This window comes from Entelurus aequoreus, linkage group LG15 (assembly GCF_033978785.1).
Source record: "Entelurus aequoreus isolate RoL-2023_Sb linkage group LG15, RoL_Eaeq_v1.1, whole genome shotgun sequence".
NCBI lineage: Eukaryota > Metazoa > Chordata > Actinopteri > Syngnathiformes > Syngnathidae > Entelurus > Entelurus aequoreus.
Window position 1 is genome coordinate 2,713,016 of NC_084745.1, and position 24,253 is coordinate 2,737,268.

Sequence of the window (24,253 nt, forward strand, 5' to 3'; positions counted from 1 at the left end):
TTGGATAAAAGCGTCTGCCAAATACTTAAACATATATGAACACCTGAAAGTCTTTATATCAGCTAAAACCACCAATTTGTTTCACTACATTCAGAATAAAACCAAATGCTGTTTTATCCAACAATGTTAGTATTTGAATATTGTTACTTGAAGACTTATTCCTGGTTACAATTATACTGTTAAGAAAGTATTGTCTTATATTTTGCCTAAAATGAGAATGCATCATAATCAGTGGCGGCTGGTGAATTTTGTTTTAGGTGGGGCTGAAAGTTTGTAAACCAAACTCCTGTAGGGGCGTCATCCTCCCCCAGAAGATTTATTTGTGATTTTCACATACAAATATTGAAGATCTTTGCTCCTTCTCAACTCTGTGGTAATATTATTTTCATAAAATACAACCAATAGTATGTTAATGTTTGTTTTTGCAAATGTGTTTATTCTGTAAAGGAATGAGTTAAATGTTTAAAATTGTTTAAACTATTAAAATTACTGTTAATAGTGCTGTTATGAATTGCAATGTCCGCACTATTTTTTTTCTTGCAATTTCAAATGCACTTGTTTTAATAAATAAATACAGCGTTTTAAAAGCATACACAATCTGTGTAAAAATATTAGTCTGTGGTTAAAAGGACTTGAAAGGACTCGAAACTCAAAATGCAGGACTTGTGACTTGACTTGAGACTTTCCAGTCTTGACTTTGGACTTGACTCGGGACTTGCCTGTCTTGACTCGGGACTTGACTTGAGACTTGAGGGCAAAGACTTGAGACTTACGTGTGACTTGCAAAGCAATGACTTGGTCCCACCTCTGCTACACACTACAGCAGGGCTATTGAGGCCACACTAGTATTTGAGCCCAAGGACTTCATCCAGTCAGGTAAGTGTTGATGGGGTAAATATATTTGATGTATGGTATTTAAGTGTAATAGAGGTGTAATTGCTTGTTACTGTATGACTTCCACTCAAGCTAGCTAGCTGTTCCTGTACTTGTTACATGATTTTTGGGGCCAATATCTCTAGCTAGCTAGGTTTATGTACCACCACCAGTCTCATAATGAACCCAAAATATTTCTCTGTTAGCCGTGATGCTAATTTTCTCTATGTTAAATCCCATTCATTGATGCTAACAACGTTAGCGATCCGAATTTACCCTTTTTTCATCCGTTTTTTATCAAAAGGTGTAGTTTCCTCTGCCTTCTGTTCTGCTAGCCATTCTGTTGTCATACAAGAATGTAGCTTATAGTTTGATGTAGCATGCTGATTGACTGTTCATGTATTCATCCAGCCTATTTCTACTCATGTGTCCATCAGTCAAATAATTTTAAAGACTACTCCAACTGTTTAGCTGACTATTTATATCTGCGTGTGGCATTGCATTAGTGTTTTACAAGAATAAATACATACAAAGAGAATAATGCCACGTGCACCATCTGATGTGTGGAGACATTTCACCCCAACCAATGTAGGTGGAAAGGTGGTGTACATTTGCTAATAGTGTGCAAAAAGCTACGTCAAACAATGCCACAAAGATGCAGCAGCATATAGACAAGTGACCAATAATATATCATTATTGGAATTCACCATTAATATTATATATATTCCCATTCATTCCCATATATTCCTATTCATTCCCATATATTCCTATTAATTCCATATATTCCCATATATTCCCATATATTCCCATTAATTCCCATATATTCCCATATATTCCCATTAAATCCCATATATTCCCATTAGTTCCCAAATATTCCCATATATTCCTATTAATTCCATATATTCCCATTAATTTCCATATATTCCCATTAATTCCCATATATTCCCATTAATTCCATATATTCCCATTAATTTCCATACAATCCCATTAATTCCATATATTCCCATTAATTCCCATATATTCCCATTAATTCCCATATATCCCCATTAATTCCCATATAATCCCATTAATTCCCATTAATTCCCATATATTCCCATTAATTCCCATATAGTCCCATTAATTCCCATATATTCCCATTAATTCTCATATATTCCCATTAATTCCCATATGTTCCCATGAATTCCCATATATTCCCACTAATTCCATATATTCCAATTAATTCCCATATATTCCCATTAATTCCCATATGTTCCCATGAATTCCCATATATTCCCATGAATTCCCATATATTCACATTAATTCCCATATATTCCCATATATTCCCATTAAATCCCATATATTCCCATTAGTTCCCATATATTCCCATATATTAATATTAATTCCATGTATTCCCATTAATTCCCATATATTCCCATTAATTCCCATATATTCCCATTAGTTCCCAAATATTCCCATATATTCCTATTAATTCCATATATTCCCATTAATTTCCATATATTCCCATTAATTCCCATATATTCCCATTAATTCCATATATTCCCATTAATTTCCATATAATCCCATTAATTCCATATATTCCCATATATTCCCATTAATTCCCATATATCCCCATTAATTCCCATATAATCCCATTAATTCCCATTAATTCCCATATATTCCCATTAATTCCCATATAGTCCCATTAATTCCCATATATTCCCATTAATTCTCATATATTCCCATTAATTCCCATATGTTCCCATTAATTCCCATATATTCCCATTAATTCCCATATATTCCCATTAATTCCCATATATTCCCATTAATTCCCATATATTCCCATTAATTCCCATATATTCCCATTAATTCACATATATTCCCATTAAATTCCTATATATTCCCATTAATTCCCATTAATTCCATATATTCCCATTAATTCCATATATTCCCATTAATTCCCATATATTCCCATTAATTCCCATATATTCCCATTAATTCTCATATATTCCCATTAATTCCATACATTCCCATTAATTCCCATATATTCCCATTAATTCCCATATAATCCCATTAATTCCATGTATTCCCATTAATTCCCATATATTCCCATATATTCCCATTAATTCCCATTAATTTCCATTAATTCCCATACATCCCCATTAATTACCATGAATTGATTTACGTGGACCCCGACTTAAACAAGTTGAAAAACTTATTTAGGTGTTACCATTTAGTGGTCAATTGTACGGAATATGTACTATACTGTGCAATCTACTAATTAAATTTGCAATCAATCAATCAATCAATCAATCAATCAATCAATCAATCAATCAATCAATCAATCAATCAATCAATTCCCATATATTCCCATTAATTCCCATTAATTCCCATACATCCCCAATAATACCCATGATTTCCCATTAATAACCATTAATTCCCATATATTCCCATATATTCCCATTAATTCCCATGGACAATGTCCAATTTTGAATAATCAAAAAAATGGTCAATATTTCCAAACTTCCCAAGCTTAACTTCCCGCGGTAAATTTCCGGAAAGTTTCCGGAAAATTTACCGGAAACTTTCCACCCCTTTGCAACCCTAGTTGGTACACATTATTTTACAGTACCTCCAGGTCAAACTGAACTTTAATGTATTTGCTTGGAAAAGGGCTTCAAAGAAGCACCATTATATTTTACGCAGACCACAAGGATGTGAGATGACACCTTTATTGTGAAAATCCGTGAATTCAATTCCCATTGTCATCAAATGTCCACCTCTGTTATTTTGACTTTGCAAGTCAATGTGCCGTTTTGAGTCATCCCTGGGCCTCATTTGACATTCATAGGCGGTGGTTTAAAAGGCCTGATCAAATATAAATGACAAAAGCACTTTGAGAGTACTAAGTGTTGCCGGGAAGAACAGAGCCGCTTGATTGGCATTAGTCACCGGAGGAGGAGAGATCAAGATGAAGATGGAAAGGCAAAGTAATTAAACTTGATGTGTACCGGTAATTAGTTGGAGTAGAAAAGCTAATAATGCTAAATAAGCACAATTTACCCACACAAAAGTTATACGGTGTGTTTTTCTAATTAGATTTCCTTTTCTTTATTTATTTATTTGATAAAAGTGGCTTCTGCATGGCTGTCCCATCCACATGGACTGGACTCTCACTATTATGTTAGATCCACTATGGACTGGACTCTCACAATATTATGCTAGATCCACTATGGACTGGACTCTCAAACTATCCATAGTGGATCTAACACATAATAGTGTGAGAGTCCAGTCCATAGTGGATCTAACATAATAGTGTGAGAGCCCAGTCCATAGTGGATCTAACATAATAGTGTGAGAGTCCAGTCCATAGTGGATCTAGCATAATATTGTGAGAGTCCAGTCCATAGTGGATCTAACATAATATTGTGAGAGTCCAGTCCATAGTGGATCTAGCATAATATTGTGAGAGTCCAGTCCATAGTGGATCTAACATAATAGTGTGAGAGTCCAGTCCATAGTGGATCTAACATAATAGTGAGAGAGTCCAGTCCATAGTGGATCTAACATAATAGTGAGAGAGTCCAGTCCATAGTGGATCTAACATAATATTGTGAGAGTCCAGTCCATAGTGGATCTAACATAATATTGTGAGAGTCCAGTCCATAGTGGATCTAGCATAATATTGTGAGAGTCCAGTCCATAGTGGATCTAACATAATATTGTGAGAGTCCAGTCCATAGTGGATCTAACATAATAGTGTGAGAGTCCAGTCCATAGTGGATCTAACATAATAGTGAGAGAGTCCAGTCCATAGTGGATCTAACATAATAGTGAGAGTCCAGTCCATAGTGGATCTAACATAATAGTGAGAGTCCAGTCCATAGTGGATCTAACATAATAGTGTGAGAGTCCAGTCCATAGTGGATCTAACATAATAGTGAGAGTCCAGTCCATAGTGGGGCCAGCAGGAGACCATCTTGAGTGGAGACAGGTCAGCAGTGCAGAGACGTCCCCATCTGGTGCACAGTTGAGTGGTCCACCCTGGGTCCCGAATTTAATGTTTTGATGTTGTTTACTGGCGTCATCTTGCAGTCCACACATATCTATTATGCCTGATTGCCATCTACTGGTCACACTTATCATTACACCATGTACAAAAATAAAATTGTGTCGAGGCCGGTAAGCACAATTGGTATTATTCCGTACATTAGGCGCAGAGGGTTATGAGGCGCACTGTCGGGTTTTGAGAAAATGGAAGTATAATAAGTGCGCCTTATAGTCAGAAAATTACGGGACTTGGGGAAAACCCACAGACGTTCCAACAGAGATTCCAAAGCACAAGTTGGCACGACTAACAACGCATCACCCGTCCAGTGAGCCTCTTCACTTCTCTCAATATCTCACAGGAAAGAACAACAGCATGTCTTTATCTTAAAAGGAGAAGAAAGCTTCCTGTCAAAAACCTCCCACACGGGTCAGGTGGCTGTGGTGAGGACACGGCTCGGCTGTCAAGTTATTACACCAGGTCTCTTCCCGGGGTCATTCTTATTCCACCTACAGCTTTCTGTCACTATTGATAACTTTCAAATGGAACACCTTCCCCCGACAGAGGAGGGAGCAGCCAGACAATCAGACGGACCACCGAGGTGCCAAGTGAAGAGACAAGACCACAAGGTTTGCTGGGGTAGTCGTGTGACCATGGAGAACTACCAACTGAGGAGACAAGACCACAAGGTCTGCTGGGGTAGCCGTGTGACTTTGGAGAACTACCAACTGAAGAGACAAGACCACAAGGTCTGCTGGGGTAGCCGTGTGACTTTGGAGAACTACCAACTGAAGAGACAAGACCACAAGGTCTGCTGGGGTAGCCGTGTGACCATGGAGAACTACCAACTGAGGAGACAAGACCACAAGGTTTGCTGGGGTAGTCGTGTGACCTTGGAGAACTACCAACTGAGGAGACAAGACCACAAGGTCTGCTGGGGTAGCCGTGTGACCATGGAGAACTACCAACTGAGGAGACAAGACCACAATGTTTGCTGGGGTAGTCGTGTGACCTTGGAGAACTACCAACTGAGGAGACAAGACCACAAGGTTTGCTGGGGTAGTCGTGTGACCTTGGAGAACTACCAACTGAGGAGACGAGACCACAAGGTTTGCTGGGGTAGCCGTGAGACCTTGGAGATATACCAACTGAAGAGACAAGACCACAACGTCTGCTGGGGTAGCCGTGTGACCTTGGAGAACTACCAACTGAGGAGACAAGACCACAAGGTCTGCTGGGGTAGCCGTGTGACCTTGGAGAACTACCAACTGAGAAGATAAGACCACAAGGTCTGCTGGGGTAGCCGTGTGACCATGGAGAACTACCAACTGAGGAGACGAGACCACAAGGTTTGCTGGGGTAGCCGTGAGACCTTGGAGATATACCAACTGAGGAGACAAGACCACAAGGTCTGCTGGGGTAGCCGTGTGACCTTGGAGAACTACCAACTGAGGAGACAAGACCACAAGGTCTGCTGGGGTAGCCGTGTGACTTTGGAGAACTACCAACTAAAGAGACAAGACCACAAGGTCTGCTGGGGTAGCCGTGTGACCTTGGAGAACTACCAACTGAGAAGATAAGACCACAAGGTCTGCTGGGGTAGCCGTGTGACCATGGAGAACTACCAACTGAGGAGACAAGACCACCGACCACTATCAGTTGGTCGGTGGTGTCTGCAAGGAATTACCAAAGACGTTCACAGTATCGGACCAACCTGTTCTTGTCGATCCAGCCAGCGGTCCACCATGGGATGATTGGCACTTAGCGAGGACCTGGTCATCTCTCGCTGGAACTGAGTGGTCCTGCCACTCGCGTCGCGAGGAAGACTCCGGTAGGTGTGGCCTCCCCTGCCCTTTACACACAAAAACATGGTCAGGACTACTTTGTAGAGATAGCACCGTTTTTTGTTAGTTCGCAATATAAGTCAAAAAGTTATCGGCAGAAACCTTTCAGGAAATGTCAGAAATGGGATAAAAAAGAATATATTATATTTTGAGGGCGATCTGAATAACTTCTACTTAAGTTTACGTTATAAATACATAAATAGTCCGTCTGCGTTAGCACTTGTAATAACAATATCACTAATACTTGTTAATATTCAAGACACCAAATGTAAATGGAGTATTGTTGGCGATTTTTAGATGGTTATTGGATTTCATAGTGGGGCTCCTATCGGCTGTAAGCGGACTTTTATTTATTTTTATATAATATTTAGAATGCATTAAAAAAAAATCGATCCTTGTGAATGAAACAAAGTTGTGTGGAAAATGACTAACTATAATTTTAGCCGAAGTCTGCCAGCTAAACTTTGTCTACGACAATTCAAATACGTTTTAAAGCCATTTAAACATCCAACATTTTAGCAATTAATTAACGACATAATTCTACACATTGACTCTATTACAGTGCTAAAACTAATTAATCAATAATCAATACATCAGTGTGCAGCTTTTTAAACTTCACAACATGATTTTCTTTTTGAGGAAGTTAAATTGTGTCTGTTTTCATTGCTGCTATTTTAACTTTTTTTTTTAAAATACGTAAACAAAGTTCATTGTTGTTTTTTTTCTAGCACTTTTCTTTTCTTTTAAATAGACAACATTTTATTAGTCATTTTAATTTTTGTCACATCTGAAAATTGAATAATTATGAATGAAGAAGTCATCTTTGTTGTCGGTAAAATAAATATTCAGTAAAATAGTCGGTAAAAAAAAAAAATATATATATATATATATATATATATATATATATATATATATATATATATATATATATATATATATATATATATATATATATATATATATATATATATATATATATATATATATATATATATATATATATATATATATATATATATATATATATATATATAATAATAATAATAATAATAATAATAATAATAATAATAATAATAATAATAATAATAATGTATATTTATATTTAAAATAGTCGGTAAAAATAAATATAAATATATATATATATATATATATATATATATATATATATATATATATATATATATATATATATATATATATATATATATATATATATATATATATATATATATATATATATATATATATATATATATATATATATATATATATATATATATATATATATATATTATTTATTTTTTTTTTTACCGACTATTTTACCGAATATTTATTTTAAAATAAATATTCGGTAAAATAGTCGGTAAAAATAAATATAAATATAAATAAATATAATAATAATAATAATAAATAATAGTAATAATAATAATAAATAAATATAAATATGTATGAATAAATAAATATAAATAAATAACGTAGTCGGTAAAATAAATATTTATGAATTAAGTATTCATCTTTGTTGTCTGTAAAATAAATATTCAGTAAAATAGTCGGTAAAATAAATATAAATAAATATAAATATAAATATATATAATAATAAATAATAATAATAATAAATAAATACAAATAGATATGAATAAATAAATATAAATAAATAAAATAGTCGGTAAAATAAATATTTATGAATGAAGTAGTCGTCTTTGTTGTCGTTCAGCACATGCCTAAAATAACTTAAGCTCCATTTAGAAGTCGATGGGAAAATTAAATATGTGTACGCTCTATTATCCGATTAGTCGACTAATCGTTCGGATAATCGTTGACTAATCGAGTACCAAAATGATCGTTAGTTGCACAAAAAAGTCTTATTACTCAAGATACTTATTTTCAGGTTGCAATGTTTGTGTAGAAAATGGAGGAAAGTCTAAAGTTGTGTTATTATAGACATTAAAATATGATGACCATTTGCAATATAAAGATATTAGTGCAGCAGTTCTGGTGTTTAATTGTGTAATATTCCACGTTAGTTTATATCTTCTATTGTATCATTGGGAAACAATGAAAAAAAAAAAGTACAATTTCCTTAAAATAACCAGCGTCTTGTTTGGTTTTGGCCTATTTTATTTTGTTGGGGGAAAAACCAAAGATGATATTTATTCCTGTTGACGCTCTGCTGCTTGCACAATAAAAGTGTGTAAAAGGGCGCGCGGAGTCGGCGCCACACAGGCTAGAAAGGACACTTTCCCCCGCCAAAATAAAAGGCTTTGTGGCCGTTCCCCCTCGCTGTGCTTGGAAGTGTGCTGTCAACATCCTCGGGGGCTCTGACAAGTTGAGTGTTTTTAAAAAAAATCAGACAAAGTCATCGCACCAAAAAGGTTCCCGTGTCACTTCCTGTCCACTGGGTTGTCCTCCCAGGGAGAAGTAAAGGTTCGACTGTTGACTCTCCCCTTCTTCTTTTGCAAGTCAGAGGGTTGCTATTTAACTGGGTAAAAACCAACACGTGAAGCTAGGCCGGGGGTCAGCAACCATGAATTGATTAACGTGGACCCCGACTTAAACAAGTTGAAAAACTTATTGGGGTGTTACCATTTAGTGGTCAATTGTACGGAATATGTACTGTACTGTGCAATCAACTAATAAAAGTTTCAATCAATCAATCAATCAATCAAACCTGCGGCTCTCAAGCCGCATGCGGCTCTTTAGCACCGCCCTAGTGGCTTTTTAGCACCGCGCTAATTGCTCTTTAGCACCGCCCTGGTGGCTCCCTGGAGCTTTTTTGAAAATGGAAAAAGATGGGGGGGAAATATATTTTTAGTTTGAATATGGTTTATTTAGGAGGACAAACATTAAAAAAACCTTCCCATTTGCTAGAAATCCCACTGTTTATATCAGGGGTGTCCAAAGTGCGGCCCGGGGGCCATTTGCGGCCCGCAGCTAATTGTTTACCGGCCCGCCACACAGTCTGGAAATGCTATTGCAAACATTTTTAAATAATTTAAAAAAGTGGAATGATGTGAAATCTCACGGGAGAAAGTTGCAATGTTGATACAAAGCTGCCGTGCAGGCTGTTTTGGCTGTTTTTTTTTTCTTTTGTCTTTATTTTTATTTTTTGCTATTGCTCCCCAAAAAAATTTCAATGTTATAATGAATTATTGGCCTATTCAAGGCTCCAATTACTTAAAATATTTCACTTTAAAATGTTTTTGTGGAAAATATTGCATATGTGGTTGCGGTATAAAAATGTTTTCTTTGACAAAAGAGCATAAAACAACCAAAATAATAGTTCAAACGTAAAATCGACAGATAAATCTGAGGTTTATCTCGTAACTTAAGTGTTGAAAGTAAAACAAATAATAATAAAAATGTATCACTTTATGAGTGGGGGACCTTTTAGATCCCAAGGATATTTAGTGGGATCTTATTTATCTTTTCACTGTGACTGATTACTCAGAAATAATAATACATGTAAATCAATGGTGTCCTGCATTATTGATCTTTTGAGGAATCCAATTACTTCCAATCAGTGGCCGCGATACTGAACAGTGCGCTCTGATTGGCTCGGCCCTCATCTAGTGGCCAACACTACTGTGGTGTTGATATATTTGGTTCATTTAGTCTGTTTTGTAATTGAAAATGCTTGATTTAGGCCCAAAATGCTGAATATTATTTAAGGTCAAATCAAATAAAAACTGCGATGTGGTGAAGTCGCAACATTTAAAGTGCGATCGGGCGAGGGAACACAATAAAAAAAACACTAATAGGAATACAAAACAGAAACAAATTACCCTTTTTTTAAATGTTGGGATATTTTTTGATTTTTTGATTTATTTTTTAAATAAAGCACAAATTTCAATGTTTTTTTTACTGGTGAACCCACTTGTTTCAATAATAACTTTATAAGAATGTAACATGTTACAACATGCCTTAAAAAAGCCTTAGTGGCCACATACGTGGACAGCACCTTTTAGCTCTTATTTCCAAAATGGTGTACACTACTGAATTGGGGTCTTATGGCCACTTATGTGGACACTTATACTGCCATCTGATGGTGGCAGAAGAGTATAACATACAATGGAATTTGGAAAAAAAATAAAGTGTACAAATAAGAATTAGCATGTCACTAAACATGAAGTACACGTTTGTGTACTGATGGACTAAGTACATCATATCAAAAGATGATTCTTAGTTGTTATTCTAATTAAAGTCCAATAAGCCCAAATAGCAAAGAGAACTTAAAAAAAGCATGTAAAAAAACAGCTTGGGCCTTAAGAGTAAAGATGTCCGATAATATCGGACTGCCGATATTATCGGCCGATAAATGCTTTAAAATGTGATATGGGAAATTATCGGTATCGGTTTCAAGAAGTAAAATGTATGACTTTTTAAAACGCTGCTGTGTACACGGACGTAGGGAGAAGTACAGAGCGCCAAATAACCTTAAAGGTACGGCTTTTCACACACACAAGTGAATGCAAGGCATATTTGGTCAACAGCCATACAGGTCACACTGAGAGGGTAAGGTATAAACAACTTTAACACTGTTACAAATATGCACCACACCGTGAACCTACACCAGGGGTGTCCAAAATTTTTCCACTGAGGGCCGCACACTGAAAAATCAAAGCAAGCGGGGGCCATTTTGATATTTTTTTATTTTAAAAACCAATACAATATATGTATAAAAAAGATACATTTAGGCCTCCACTCAGACTTGATCCCAGGGGACCCCAAAAGGTTTTGTTCAAAAAAAATATTACAAATGTGTCATTATTTAGTATTATTATTATTATTATTATTATTCAAGGTTTAAATCTCTAGATCAACATTAGGTCCATCTGTCAATACAACACTTTTAAAGATTTTAAGTTGTATGCCATTTTTGTCAAGGAAAACTGTGTTTTTTTATGGAAAGAAACACAAAATATGCAATATTTTCCCCCAATAAAATTTTAAAGTGGAATATTTGAGATTATATAATAATTGGAGTCTTAAAAAGGTCAATAACTCGTAAAAACATAGATTTTAATTCATAATTTTTTTGAGCAATGACAGTTAAAAAAAAAAAAAAAGTCCCACTAAAATGATTGGGGATCCAAAAGGGTACTGCTCAGTAAAGTTTTTTAAAAAAAATCCAACTTTTTTTTAAACTTTTACCACAATAGTCTCAAGATCAACTTCAGATCTATCCGTCAATTATAAGTTTTATTGGTGTTTATGTTTTTTGTTTGTTCGTTTTAGGCCCTTCTTTAAAAAACTTTGTTTTTTAAATGGCAACCAAAAAATATGCAACATTTTCCCCCCAAAATATCTCAAAGTGGAATATTTAATGTGAAGTAAATGGAGCCTTGAATAGGTCAATAATTCATAATGACATTGATTTTGATTCATTATTATTTTTGAAAGAAAGAAACAGCCTGCATGGCAGCTTTGTGTTATTAGAGTCAATAATGCAACATTTTCTTGTTACATTTCACCTGTTTGCTCTTTTATACCACTTTTTATGTTTTTTATTCATTTTTTCATCGTATTTTTAGAATGTGCCGCGGGGCCGTTAAAAAAATTACGCCCCCGGGCCGCACTTTGGACACCCCTGACCCACACCAAGCAAGAATGACAAACACATTTCGGGAGAAACATCCGCACCGTGACACAACACAACAAATACCCGGAATCCCTTGCAGCACTAACTCTTCCGGGATGCTACAATATACACCCCCCCCCCCCCCCCCCTACATGCCCACCCCCAACTCAACCCCGCCCCACCTCAACCTCCTCATGCTCTCTCAGGGAGAGCATGTCCCAAATTCCAAGCTGTTTTGAGGCATGTTAAAAAAAAATAATGCACTTTGTGACTTCAATAATAAATATGGCAGTGCCATGTAGGCACTTTTTCACAACAAAATTAGGCATAATAATGTGTTCATTCCACCACTGTATATATCGGTTGATATCGGAATCGGTAATTAAGAGTTGGACAATATCGGAATATCGGATATCGGCAGAAAAGCCATTATCGGACATCTCTACTTAAGAGGTTAAACAAAATGTGTTGAAAATTGTATTAGAAAATGTGTCGTTATTACAAGTGAACGTTACATTGTTACATAATGCTTTTTCCCCCATAATGCAACACGCGACACATCTAGTAAGCAACATAACGTTTTATAATTGTTTTGCTTTTCATGTTTTTGCTCACTTTTTGTTGTTCTTCTCATCTATTCCAATTACATGCAAATGCCTCGTTGCCAATTATGCAAATAGGCAAAAACTTCAAAATAAAACCGTGAATTTGCATACTTTTGATGCACGTTTCCGTGAAAACAAGGTTTGTTTCAGTGTTACCTTCCGTTCAAGGCTGTTGGTGCCAAGGTCTGGACGTGCTTTGTGGTTGTGCTTCTGCAAGCCGGCGGCGGTTGACCGGCGACTCGGGTTCCTTCTCGACGGTTCTTCCTCGCCAAGTGGAATTTCCGCGGCGGGAAGGCCAACCAGCGAGGGATCGCTGCTGCGACGGACGCGGAGAGGCATGTCTGTGGAGGGAGGTTAGGATAGGATAGGTTAGGTCTTTATTGTCCTTGCACAAGTACAACCAAACTTTGTTTTCAGCACAAACCCGTTCAAGATGAGACAAACAAACAGTGTACAGGGTTACAGAACCGGAACGCACAAGGCGCCCCGTAAAAGATGGGGAAAGGGTGAGTAAAAAAATACAATCTAGGCCATACTTGCCAACCCTCCCGTTTTTAGCGGGAGAATCCCGATATTCAGTGCCTCTCCCGACAAACTCCCGGTATTCAGCCGGAGCTGGAGGCCACGCCCCCTCCAGCTCAATGCGGACCTGAGACTGAGTGGGGACAGCCTGTTCTCACGTCCGCTTTCCCACAATATAAACAGCTTGCCTGCCCAAAGACGCCGTAACATCTAGGGCTTTTAGAGAGTGCACAACTGCGCACACAACAAGGAGACGAAGCAGAAGAACGAGGAAATTACAGACATGGCGGCCGAAATGATATACTCATCATGAACGGAGAAGTTAAACAGGACAATACTGCCATCTAATGGATAGCTACTGGAACACTGAAAATCAAGTTTTTTTGTTTTTTTTCTATGTAAATAAAATTTAAAAAAATAAAAATATATATATATATAGCTAGAATTCATTGAAAGTCAAGTATTTCAAACATATACATATATATATATATATATATATATATATATATATATATATATATATATATATATATATATATATATATATATATATATACAAATAATCAAATTGTGTGGTGTCTAATTCACAGCATTACATACACATATATATATACATACACACATATATATATATATATATACACGGTATATATATATATATACACACATACATAAATACATATATATATACACACATATATGAACACTTATATACATATACAGTATACACACATATATATACATATACATATATATATGTATATGTATATATATGTGTATGTATATATATAGACATGTATATGTATATATGTGTATATATATATATATATATATATATATATATATATATATATATATATATATATATATATATATATATATATATATATATATATATATATATATACAAACAATCAAATTGTGTGGTGCCTAATTCACAGCATATATATATATATATATATATATATATATATATATATATATATATATATATATATATATATATATATATATATATATATATATATATATATATATATATATATATATATATACACACACACACACACACATAGTGTATGTGATAGAGCTGTGAATTAGGCACCACACAATCTGATTGTTTGTATATATATATATATATATATATATATATATATATATATATATATATATATACATGTATATATATATATATATATATATATATATATATATATATATATATATATATATATATATATATATATATATATATATACACACATATATATACACACATATATGAACACTTATATACATATACAGTATACACACATATATATACATATACATATATATATGTATATGCATATATATGTGTATGTATAAATATAGACATGTATATGTATATATGTGTATATACTGTATATATATATATATATATATATATATATATATATATATATATATATATATACATATATATATATATATATATATATATATATATATATATATATATATATGAAATACTCGAGTTGGTGAATTCTAGCTGTAAATAACCACGCCGCCCCCCCCCCCCCCCCCCCCCACCCCCCCACCCCCCCCCCCCCCACCCACCCACCGCCCGATATTGGAGGTCTCAAGGTTGGCAAGTATGATCTAGGCTGGCCTCCTAAGGGGGCCCAGTCTGGAGTGGGAAAAACCTCCATAGCAAAGCACATATACATATTACCACGTACTAAGGGTGTAACGGTACACAAACTTTTCGGTTCGGTACGTACCTCGGTTTAGAGGTCACGGTATGGTTCATTTTCGGTACAGTAAGAAAAAAACAAAAAAATGTTTATGTACCAACATTTGTAAACAATGGATTTATCCTTTTAACATAACAATAACAAACATATACACACAGGGTCCATTGCCAGGGTTCATGTGGTCAACATATATCAAATAAAAACTAAATAAGATAAGGCTCAGAATTGGTTTCTTAACAAAACCTTTCTACATATAAAGTGCACCATTTCCACATATAAAGTGCAACATTAAACTGCTTCAAGTTGTTGCTCAGATTAAATAAAATGACTACATTTTTCTTCTACATATAAAAAGTGCAACATTAAACAGTTTCAAGTCAACTCAACCTCAGATTAACTTTTCTTTGATTCTACAGATTTTCTAGATTTGCCAGAATAATTTTTTTTGAATTTTAATCATAATAAGTTTGAAGAAATATTTCACAAATATTCTTCGTCGAAAAAACAGAAGCTAAAATGAAGAATTAAATTAAAATGTATTTATTATTCTTTACAATAAAAAAAATAAATTTACTTGAACATTGATTTAAATTGTCAGGAAAGAAGAGGAAAGAATTTAAAAGGTAAAAAGGTATATGTGTTTAAAAATCCTAAAATCATTTTTAAGGTTGTATTTTTTCTCTAAAATTGTCTTTCTGAAAGTTATAAGAAGCAAAGTAAAAAAAATAATGAATTTATTTAAACAAGTAAAGACCAAGTCTTTAAAATATTTTCTTGGATTTTCAAATTCTATTTGAGTTTTGTCTCTCTTAGAATTAAAAATGTCGGGCAAAGCGAGACCAGCTTGCTAGTAAATAAATACAATTTAAAAAATAGAGGCAGCTCACTGGTAAGTGCTGCTATTTGAGCTATTTTTAGAACAGGCCGGCGGGCTACTCATCTGGTCCTTACGGGCTACCTGGTGCCCGCGGGCACCGCGTTGGTGACCCCTGCTATATGGTCTTAAATCTGCTGCTATAAAAACATTTGTTATTGCTTTAGCCCTGCCTGGCTCGCCGAGGAGAGGCTGCTTGAAAGCAGTGGGGAGCTGTGTTTGTTCCGTCTTTCTCTTTCAATCAATCGTTGAAGCGATGTTATCCATTGTTGTATCGCACCGCGAAATCGAAATGTTCCCAAACGGGAGATCTTAACAAGGCAGGAGGGTCTTCCAGCTCTGGCTTTTACATGTTGTAGTAGCCCGGTCGTTGCTAGCATGCCTTGTTTACACAACGTGCGCTACGCTACTTAATATGTCCGTGTGGAAACTCGTTCGGTACACTTCTGAGCCGAACCGAAACCCCCGTACCGAAACGGTTCAATACAAATACACGTACCGTTACACCCTTACAACGTACATCTCAATATATCTAGCAACAGAGGGGAGGGAGTGGGGGGGCCATGGTGGCGGGCCGCAGCTCTCAGGCGCGGTCAGTTTTGGAACCAGGAGAACTTTCCATCCACCTGCTGACTTGAACAGAGGAAGTCTGTGGCACACTAAGCTGGGAGTCCACTGGGTGGTACGCCAAAGACACTGCACACTTTCACACATGGACACTTTCTCTTGGATTAAGTCCTGTAACATTAAATCATGCAAACATAGATTTCCTCCACACACAACTTATACAGTAAAATGATACGTTATTAGAACCACACTTGGCTAAGCTTCTCTAAATACAACAACTTTCCAAGTGCATGACTCACACGTTGCGGGTCACTCGAACATGTATTCCAATTTATTAATGCCAGTTGTGATTATATTACGCTGTCAATTCTAACTAGTGCAGTTTACCTAAAAAAAAAAAACAGAGAAACCGATTGCCCATTTTTTTTTAAGTAAACTTCCAAGCTAAACTAAAGTTAAACTAATAAAAAAACAAATAAGTTAGGTAAACAGATTGTTTTTAAGTTACAGGCATGTGATTTGAACTAAATGAAGAAGACTGAAAATAACTGGAAAACTTTTTTTTTTTAGCAATTAGCTCATTTGGAATTAAATGCCTGCAACATGTTTCAAAAAAAGCTGGCACAAGTGGCAAAAAAGAGTGAGAAAGTTGAGGAACGCTCATCAAAACACTTATTTGGAACATTCCACAGGTGGACAGGCTAATTGGGAACAGGTGGGTGCCATGATTGGGTATGAAAGCAGCTTCCGTGAAAATGCTCAGTCGTTCACCAACAAGGACGGGGCGAGGGTCACCACTTTGTCAACAAAATGCCTGAGCAAATTGTTTAAGAACAACATTTCTCAACCAAGCTATTGCAAGGAATTCAGGGATTTCACCATCTACGCTCCGTAATATCATCAAAAAGGTTCAGAGAATCTGGAGAAATCACTGCACGTAAGCCATGATATCACACACCTTCCATCCCTCAGGCGGTACTGCATCAAAAATAGACATCAGTGTGTAAAGGATATCACCACATGGGCTCAGGAACACTTCCGAAAACCACTGTCAGTAACTACAGTTGCTCGCTACATCTGTAAGTGCAAGTTAAAACTCTACTATGCAAAGCCGAAAGCCATTTATCAACAACACCCAGACGTTGCCATCCAAGCAACGTCTTTTTCATGGACGCCCTTGCTTATTTCAGCAAGACAATTCCAAACCAACGTGTTACAACCTTTACTGAGTGTTGTTAAAAGGAAAGGTCATGTAACACAGTGGTAAACATGCCCTTTTTGCAATGTGTTGCTGCCATTGAATTATATTAAAAAAAAAGTTTCTCAGTGTGAACATTAATATTTTGTCTTTTCTCATTTGTTTTTTCTACCAAGAAAAGTGCACTTGTTATTAGTGAGAATATACTTATTTTAAGGTATTTTGGGGTTAATTGAGGTTAGCTAATTTGACTTGTTTTGGAAAGTCTTGACTAGCCGAATTTTCTTGTTCTATTGGCAGATAATTTTGCTTAGTTCAAGTAAAATACCCCTCATTTTTGCATTTTTAGACAATATGATTTGCCTGAGCGTTGCCTTTTTGCCTTTCCATTAAGAACAATAAACTAGTTTTTAGTGTAAGTTTGCTGGTTTCAAGAAATGTAATGCCGAGCGCATATCATTATGTCAAGATAATGGCACTAGCGTTTACTTCATTTAAGAATATTTTTCAACATATTGAGCAAAAAGGTCTTTTCTTTTTTTTCTACCAAGAAAAGTGCACTTGTTATTAATGAGAATATACTTATTTTAAGGTATGTTGGGGTTAATTGAGGTTAGCTAATTTGACTTGTTTTGGAAGGTCTTGACAAGCCGAATTTTCTTGTTCTACTGGCAGATAATTTTGCTTAGTTCAAGTAAAATACCCCTCCTTTTTGTATTTTTAGACTATATGATTTGCCCAGAACGTTGCCTTTTTGCCTTTCCATTAAAAACAATAAACTAGTTTTTAGTGTAAGTTTGCTGGTTTCAAGAAATGTAATGCCGAGCGCATATCATTATGTCAAGATAATGGCACTAGCGTTTACTTCATTTAAGAATATTTTTTCAACATATTGAGCAAAAAAGGTCTCATTTGTTTTTTCTACCAAGAAAAGTGCACTTATTAGTGAGAATATACTTATTTTAAGGTATTTTGGGGTTAATTGAGGTTAGCTAATTTGACTTGTTTTGGAAAGTCTTGACAAGCCGAATTTTCTTGTTCTACTGGCAGATAATTTTGCTTAGTTCAAGTAAAATACCCCTCATTTTTGCATTTTTAGACAATATGATTTGCCTGAGCGTTGCCTTTTTGCCTTTCCATTAAGAACAATAAACTAGTTTTTAGTGTAAGTTTGCTGATTTCAAGAAATGTAATGGCGAGTGCATATCATTATGTCAAGATAATGGCACTAGCGTTTACTTCATTTAAGAATATTTTTCAACATATTGAGCAAAAAGGTCTCTTTTTTCTTTTTCTACCAAGAAAAGTGCACTTGTTATTAGTGAGAATATACTTATTTTAAGGTATTTTGGGGTTCATTGAGGTTAGCTAATTCTACGTGTTTTGGAAAGTCTTGACAAGCCAAATTTTCTTGTTCTTTTGGCAGATAATTTTGCTTAGTTCAAGTAAAATACCCCTCATTTTTGTTTTGTTTTTTCTTGTTTTTGAACACTGACTTTTTGCAGTGTAGTACCAACCCTTCATCTGAGACTCTGCAAAAAGTTCCAACAGTTCCACTCCCGTGACTCGGGAATCCCGCTGACAGTCGGCGACGTCGCTTAAGTCACTCTCAGCCAATCATGAGGATTGTCCCAAAAGCACAGATGGATTTTTTTTCGTAATGGTTCAAGCAGCCTGAGCAAGGCATCCATAATTATGCAAATAGTTTGGTAAGCAGCTGTCATCCATGGCCGGATCACTGCGGCGAGCATATGCCGCTGCTCAGCTTCCATCTGATACGCCAAAGACGGGTCTTTATGAGGACTAGTGGGAACCACGCAGATTAATCTCGGCTTACGCTGCTCCGGGAAACCAGGCGTGTTTAATGCGCTGACAGCAGTGGAAGGCTTGAAAAGAAACTCAGATTGTTACAAATCCAAAGTTGTTACCGATGTTTTGTGATTACCAGCGCTGTACGCTTAGCTCGTTCACCACGTCACTTGTAATTGCATACATGTTACAAATAAATTTAAACCAACAACTCGTAGCACCGGTGCTACTAAATGAAAAAAATTAGTAGCACCAATTTTTTTTGTAGCAATATGAAATGTCTTAAATGCCACAAGAGCAGCACTGTACGCTTAGCTTTGTCACCATCTCATTTATAATTGCATACATGTTCCAAATAAATTTAAAGCAACAACTCGTAGCACCAGTGCTACTAAATGAAAACAATTAGTAGCACATAATTTTTTTTGTAGCAATATGAAATGTCTTAAATGCCACAAGAGCAGCACTGTACGCTTAGCTTTCTCACCATCTCATTTATAATTGCATACATGTTCCAAATAAATTTAAAGCAACAACTCGTAGCACCGGTGCTACTAAATGAAAACAATTAGTAGCACATAATTTTTTTTGTAGCAATATGAAATGTCTTAAATGCCACAAAAGCAGCACTGTACGCTTAGCTTATTCACTAGTAGCACTGGTGCTACTAGTGAAAAATTGTTTTTTATTTTTTTTGTTTGAAATGTTTTTGTAAAAATATAAAATGTCTTAAATATCACATTTTCATGATTAACCCTCAGACAAGGTACATATGTACATACATATAAACACAATGCCATCATAAGGCCGACTCAATTAAACAGAGAAAAATCCCTAAACTGTGCTAGCACTGTCGCTAACACGAGTGTAGGGCTGGGCCATATGGACCTAAACTCATATCCCGATATAGTTTGGCCCATAAACTAACCCATAAATGGAAATATATGACTAAATATCTCCACCATGCCTTGTTTTAAAATTTTCGGGACTGATGAGGATCCCAAATACACAAAAACAGGTACCAACAAGTAAGAAAAGTATGTTTTGTATAATAGGATCCCAACTTAAAAGGTGTTTTAAAATAGTAAAAAAAGAAAAAGCCTTGGAAATAATGTAAGAAAATTCAAATATAATCACCAAAACATTTAGCTATGATCAATTCTTCAGCTAACAAAAACAGCAAAAAACAAAATGTGAAATAAAGTGCTCTGGTTTTCAGGTCTTGGATTGGTCAGATCTAGTCTATATGTTGGTGTCAGAGCCCCAACAAGTTATCCTCTAACAAGAGCAGCGCTGTACGCTTAGCTAACCCTAACCTGCTCTTGTTAGAGCAGGGGTCAGCAACCTTTTTGAAAGCAAGAGCTACTTCTTGGGTACTGATTAATGCGAAGGGCTACCAGTTTGATACACACTTAAATAAATTGCCAGAAATAGCCAATTTGCTCAATTTACCTTTAACTCTATGTTATTATTAATAATTAATGATATCTACACTTAATTGAACGGTTTAAAAGAGGAGAAAACACAAAAAAAATAACAATTACATTTTGAAACATAGTTTATCTTCAATTTCGACTCTTTAAAATTCAAAATTCAACCGAAAAAAAGAAGAGAAAAACTAGCTAATTGGAATCTTTTTGAAAAAATTTAAAAAAGAATTTATGGAACATCATTAGTAATTTTTCCTGATTAAGATTAATTTTAGAATTTTGATGACATGTTTTAAATAGGCTAAAATCCAATTTACACTTTGTTAGAATATATAACAAATTGGACCAAGCTATATTTCTAACAAAGACAAATCATTATTTCTTCTAGATTTTCCAGAACAAAATTTTTAAAAGAAATTCAAAAGACTTTGAAATAAGATTTAAATTTGATTCTACAGATTTTCTAGATTTGCCAGAATATTTTTTTTTAATTTTAATCATAATAAGTTTGAAGAAATATTTCACAAATATTCTTCGTCGAAAAAACAGAAGATAAAATGAAGAATTAAATTAAAATGTATTTATTATTCTTTACAATAAAAAAAATAAATTTACTTGAACATTGATTAAAATTGTCAGGAAAGAAGAGGAAGGACTTTAAAAGGTAAAAAGGTATATGTGTTTAAAAATCCTAAAATCATTTTTAAGGTTGTATTTTTTCTCTAAAATTGTCTTTCTGAAAGTTATAAGAAGCAAAGTAAAAAAAATAATGAATTTATTTAAACAAGTGAAGACCAAGTCTTTAAAATATTTTCTTGGATTTTCAAATTCTATTTGAGTTTTGTCTCTCTTAGAATTAAAAATGTCGGGCAAAGCGAGACCAGCTTGCTAGTAAATAAATAACATTTAAAAAATAGAGGCAGCTCACTGGTAAGTGCTGCTATTTGAGCTATTTTTAGAACAGGCCAGTGGGCTACTCATCTGGTCCTTACGGGCGACCTGGTGCCCGCGGGCACCGCGTTGGTGACCCCTGTGTTAGAGGATAACTTGTTGGGGCTCTGGCACCAACATATAGACTAGATCTGACCAATCCAAGACCTGAAAACCAGAGCACTTTATTTCACATTTTGTTCTTTGCTGTTTTTGTTAGCTGAAGAATTGATCACAGCTAAATGTTTTGGTGATTATATTTGAATTTTCTTACATTATTTCCAAGGCTTTTTCTTGTTTATTATTGTAAAACACCTTTTAAGTTGGGATCCTCACAAAACAGTAGCAATATTTTTTTTTTAGTAGCACAGATATGTTTTTGTAAAAATATGAAATGTCTTAAATATCACATTTTCATAATCAACACTCAGACAAGGTACACATGTACATACATATAAACACAATACCATCATAAGGCCGACTCAATTAAACACAGACAACACGAGTGAATGATATGTGGTGAGGTGGTGGTGCCAAAGAAAAGGTCATTCCAAGGTTAGTTTTGATTATTTTTCCTTTGTTGAACATTTTCCACAGTAAATCAGGACAGAATCCCAATGACAAAAGTTGGGCTTTGTGAGTGTTCACAAATATCTGCTGCTTCTCCACATTTGGATTGTTTGGCCTTGGCAAAGGTCGCTGGTCTTCTGCTGAGAGACGTCGCATCCAATTTAATCAAACTATTAAATCCATCACAATGACATCCGCCTTTTTCAAACATCATAAATTGTGACAACCTTTAAAGGAAATGATGTTAGTCCATTTGTTGAATCACTTGCTTGTTTCTGAGGGAGGTTGTCTAGTTCTTGTGAAGGTGAAATATGGCCGTCTTTCAGGGTGAGCCCAACAATTGTGAGAGGTCTGGAACACTTCCACGTACAAGGTGGGCTTTCAGGTCCTGATGGGACCACCGGGACTGAACATGCACCAAGAACCTGCTGATACCTTTGAGTCCCAGAACTTTAAACTGTGGGCCCCAGATTCCTCTTATTGGTGACTTGTTTCACTCATTTTATTACATTTGTTTGTGACCTGTTTCATCACATTTGTTTGTGACTTTTTCACTAATTTTATTACATTTGTTTGTGACTTGTTTCACTCTTTTTATTACATTTGTTTGTGACTTGTTTCACTCTTTTTATTACATGTGTTTGTGACCTGTTTCATCACATTTGTTTGTGACTTTTTCACTAATTTTATTACATTTGTTTGTGACTTGTTTCACTCTTTTTATTACATTTGTTTGTGACCTGTTTCATCACATTTGTTTGCGACTTTTTCACTAATTTTATTACATTTGTTTGTTACTTGTTTCAATCATTTTATTACATGTTTGTGACTTGTTTCACTCATTTTATTACATGTTTGTGACTTGTTTCACTAATTGTATTACATTTGTTTGCGACTTGTTTCATTACATTTGTTTGTGACTTGTTTCACTAATTTTATTACATTTGTTTGCGACTTGTTTCACTAATTTTATTACATTTGTTTGTGACTTGTTTCACAAATTTTATTACATTTGTTTGTGACTTGCTTCACTAATTTTATTACATTTGTTTGTGAATTGTCTCACTAATTTTATTACATTTGTTTGTGATTTGTTTCACTAATTTTGTTACATTTGTTTGTGACTTGTTTCACTAATTGTGTTACATTTTTTTGTGACTTGTTTCATTACTTTTATTACATTTGTTTGTGACTTGTTTTACTACTTTTGTTACATGTGTTTGTGACTTGTTTCACTAATTCTATTTCATTTGTTTGTGACTTGTTTCACTAATTGTGTTACATTTGTTTGTGACTTGTTTCACTAATTGTGTTACATTTGTTTGTGACTTGTTTCATTACTTTTATTACATTTGTTTGTGACTTGTTTCACTAATTGTTTTACATTTGTTTGTGACTTGATTCATTACTTTTATTACATTTGTTTGTGACTTGTTTTACTACTTTTTTTACATTTGTTTGTGACTTGTTTCACTAATTTTATTACATTTGTTTGTGACTTGTTTCACTAATTGTGTTACATTTGTTTGTGACTTGTTTCACTAATTGTGTTACATTTGTTTGTGACTTGTTTCATTACTTTTGTTACATTTGTTTGTGACTTGTTTTACTACTTTTGTTACATTTGTTTGTGACTTTTTTCACTAATTGTATTACATTTGTTTGTGACTTGTTTCATTACTTTTATTACATT

At 34.8% G+C, this 24,253-nt stretch overlaps 1 protein-coding gene across 1 annotated transcript in view; it reads right to left on the bottom strand.

Moving 5' to 3' along the window:
- LOC133629694 (partitioning defective 3 homolog) overlaps positions 1–24,253 on the bottom strand; it is a 799,726-nt gene that overhangs the window by 521,194 nt on the left and 254,279 nt on the right. Inside the window, exons 4-5 of the mRNA XM_062020594.1 lie at positions 13,081–13,265; positions 6,612–6,749 (exon numbers count right to left, since the gene is read on the bottom strand). Coding sequence (XP_061876578.1) covers positions 6,612–6,749; positions 13,081–13,265 — 323 coding nt within the window. The remainder of the gene's footprint in view (positions 1–6,611; positions 6,750–13,080; positions 13,266–24,253) is intronic.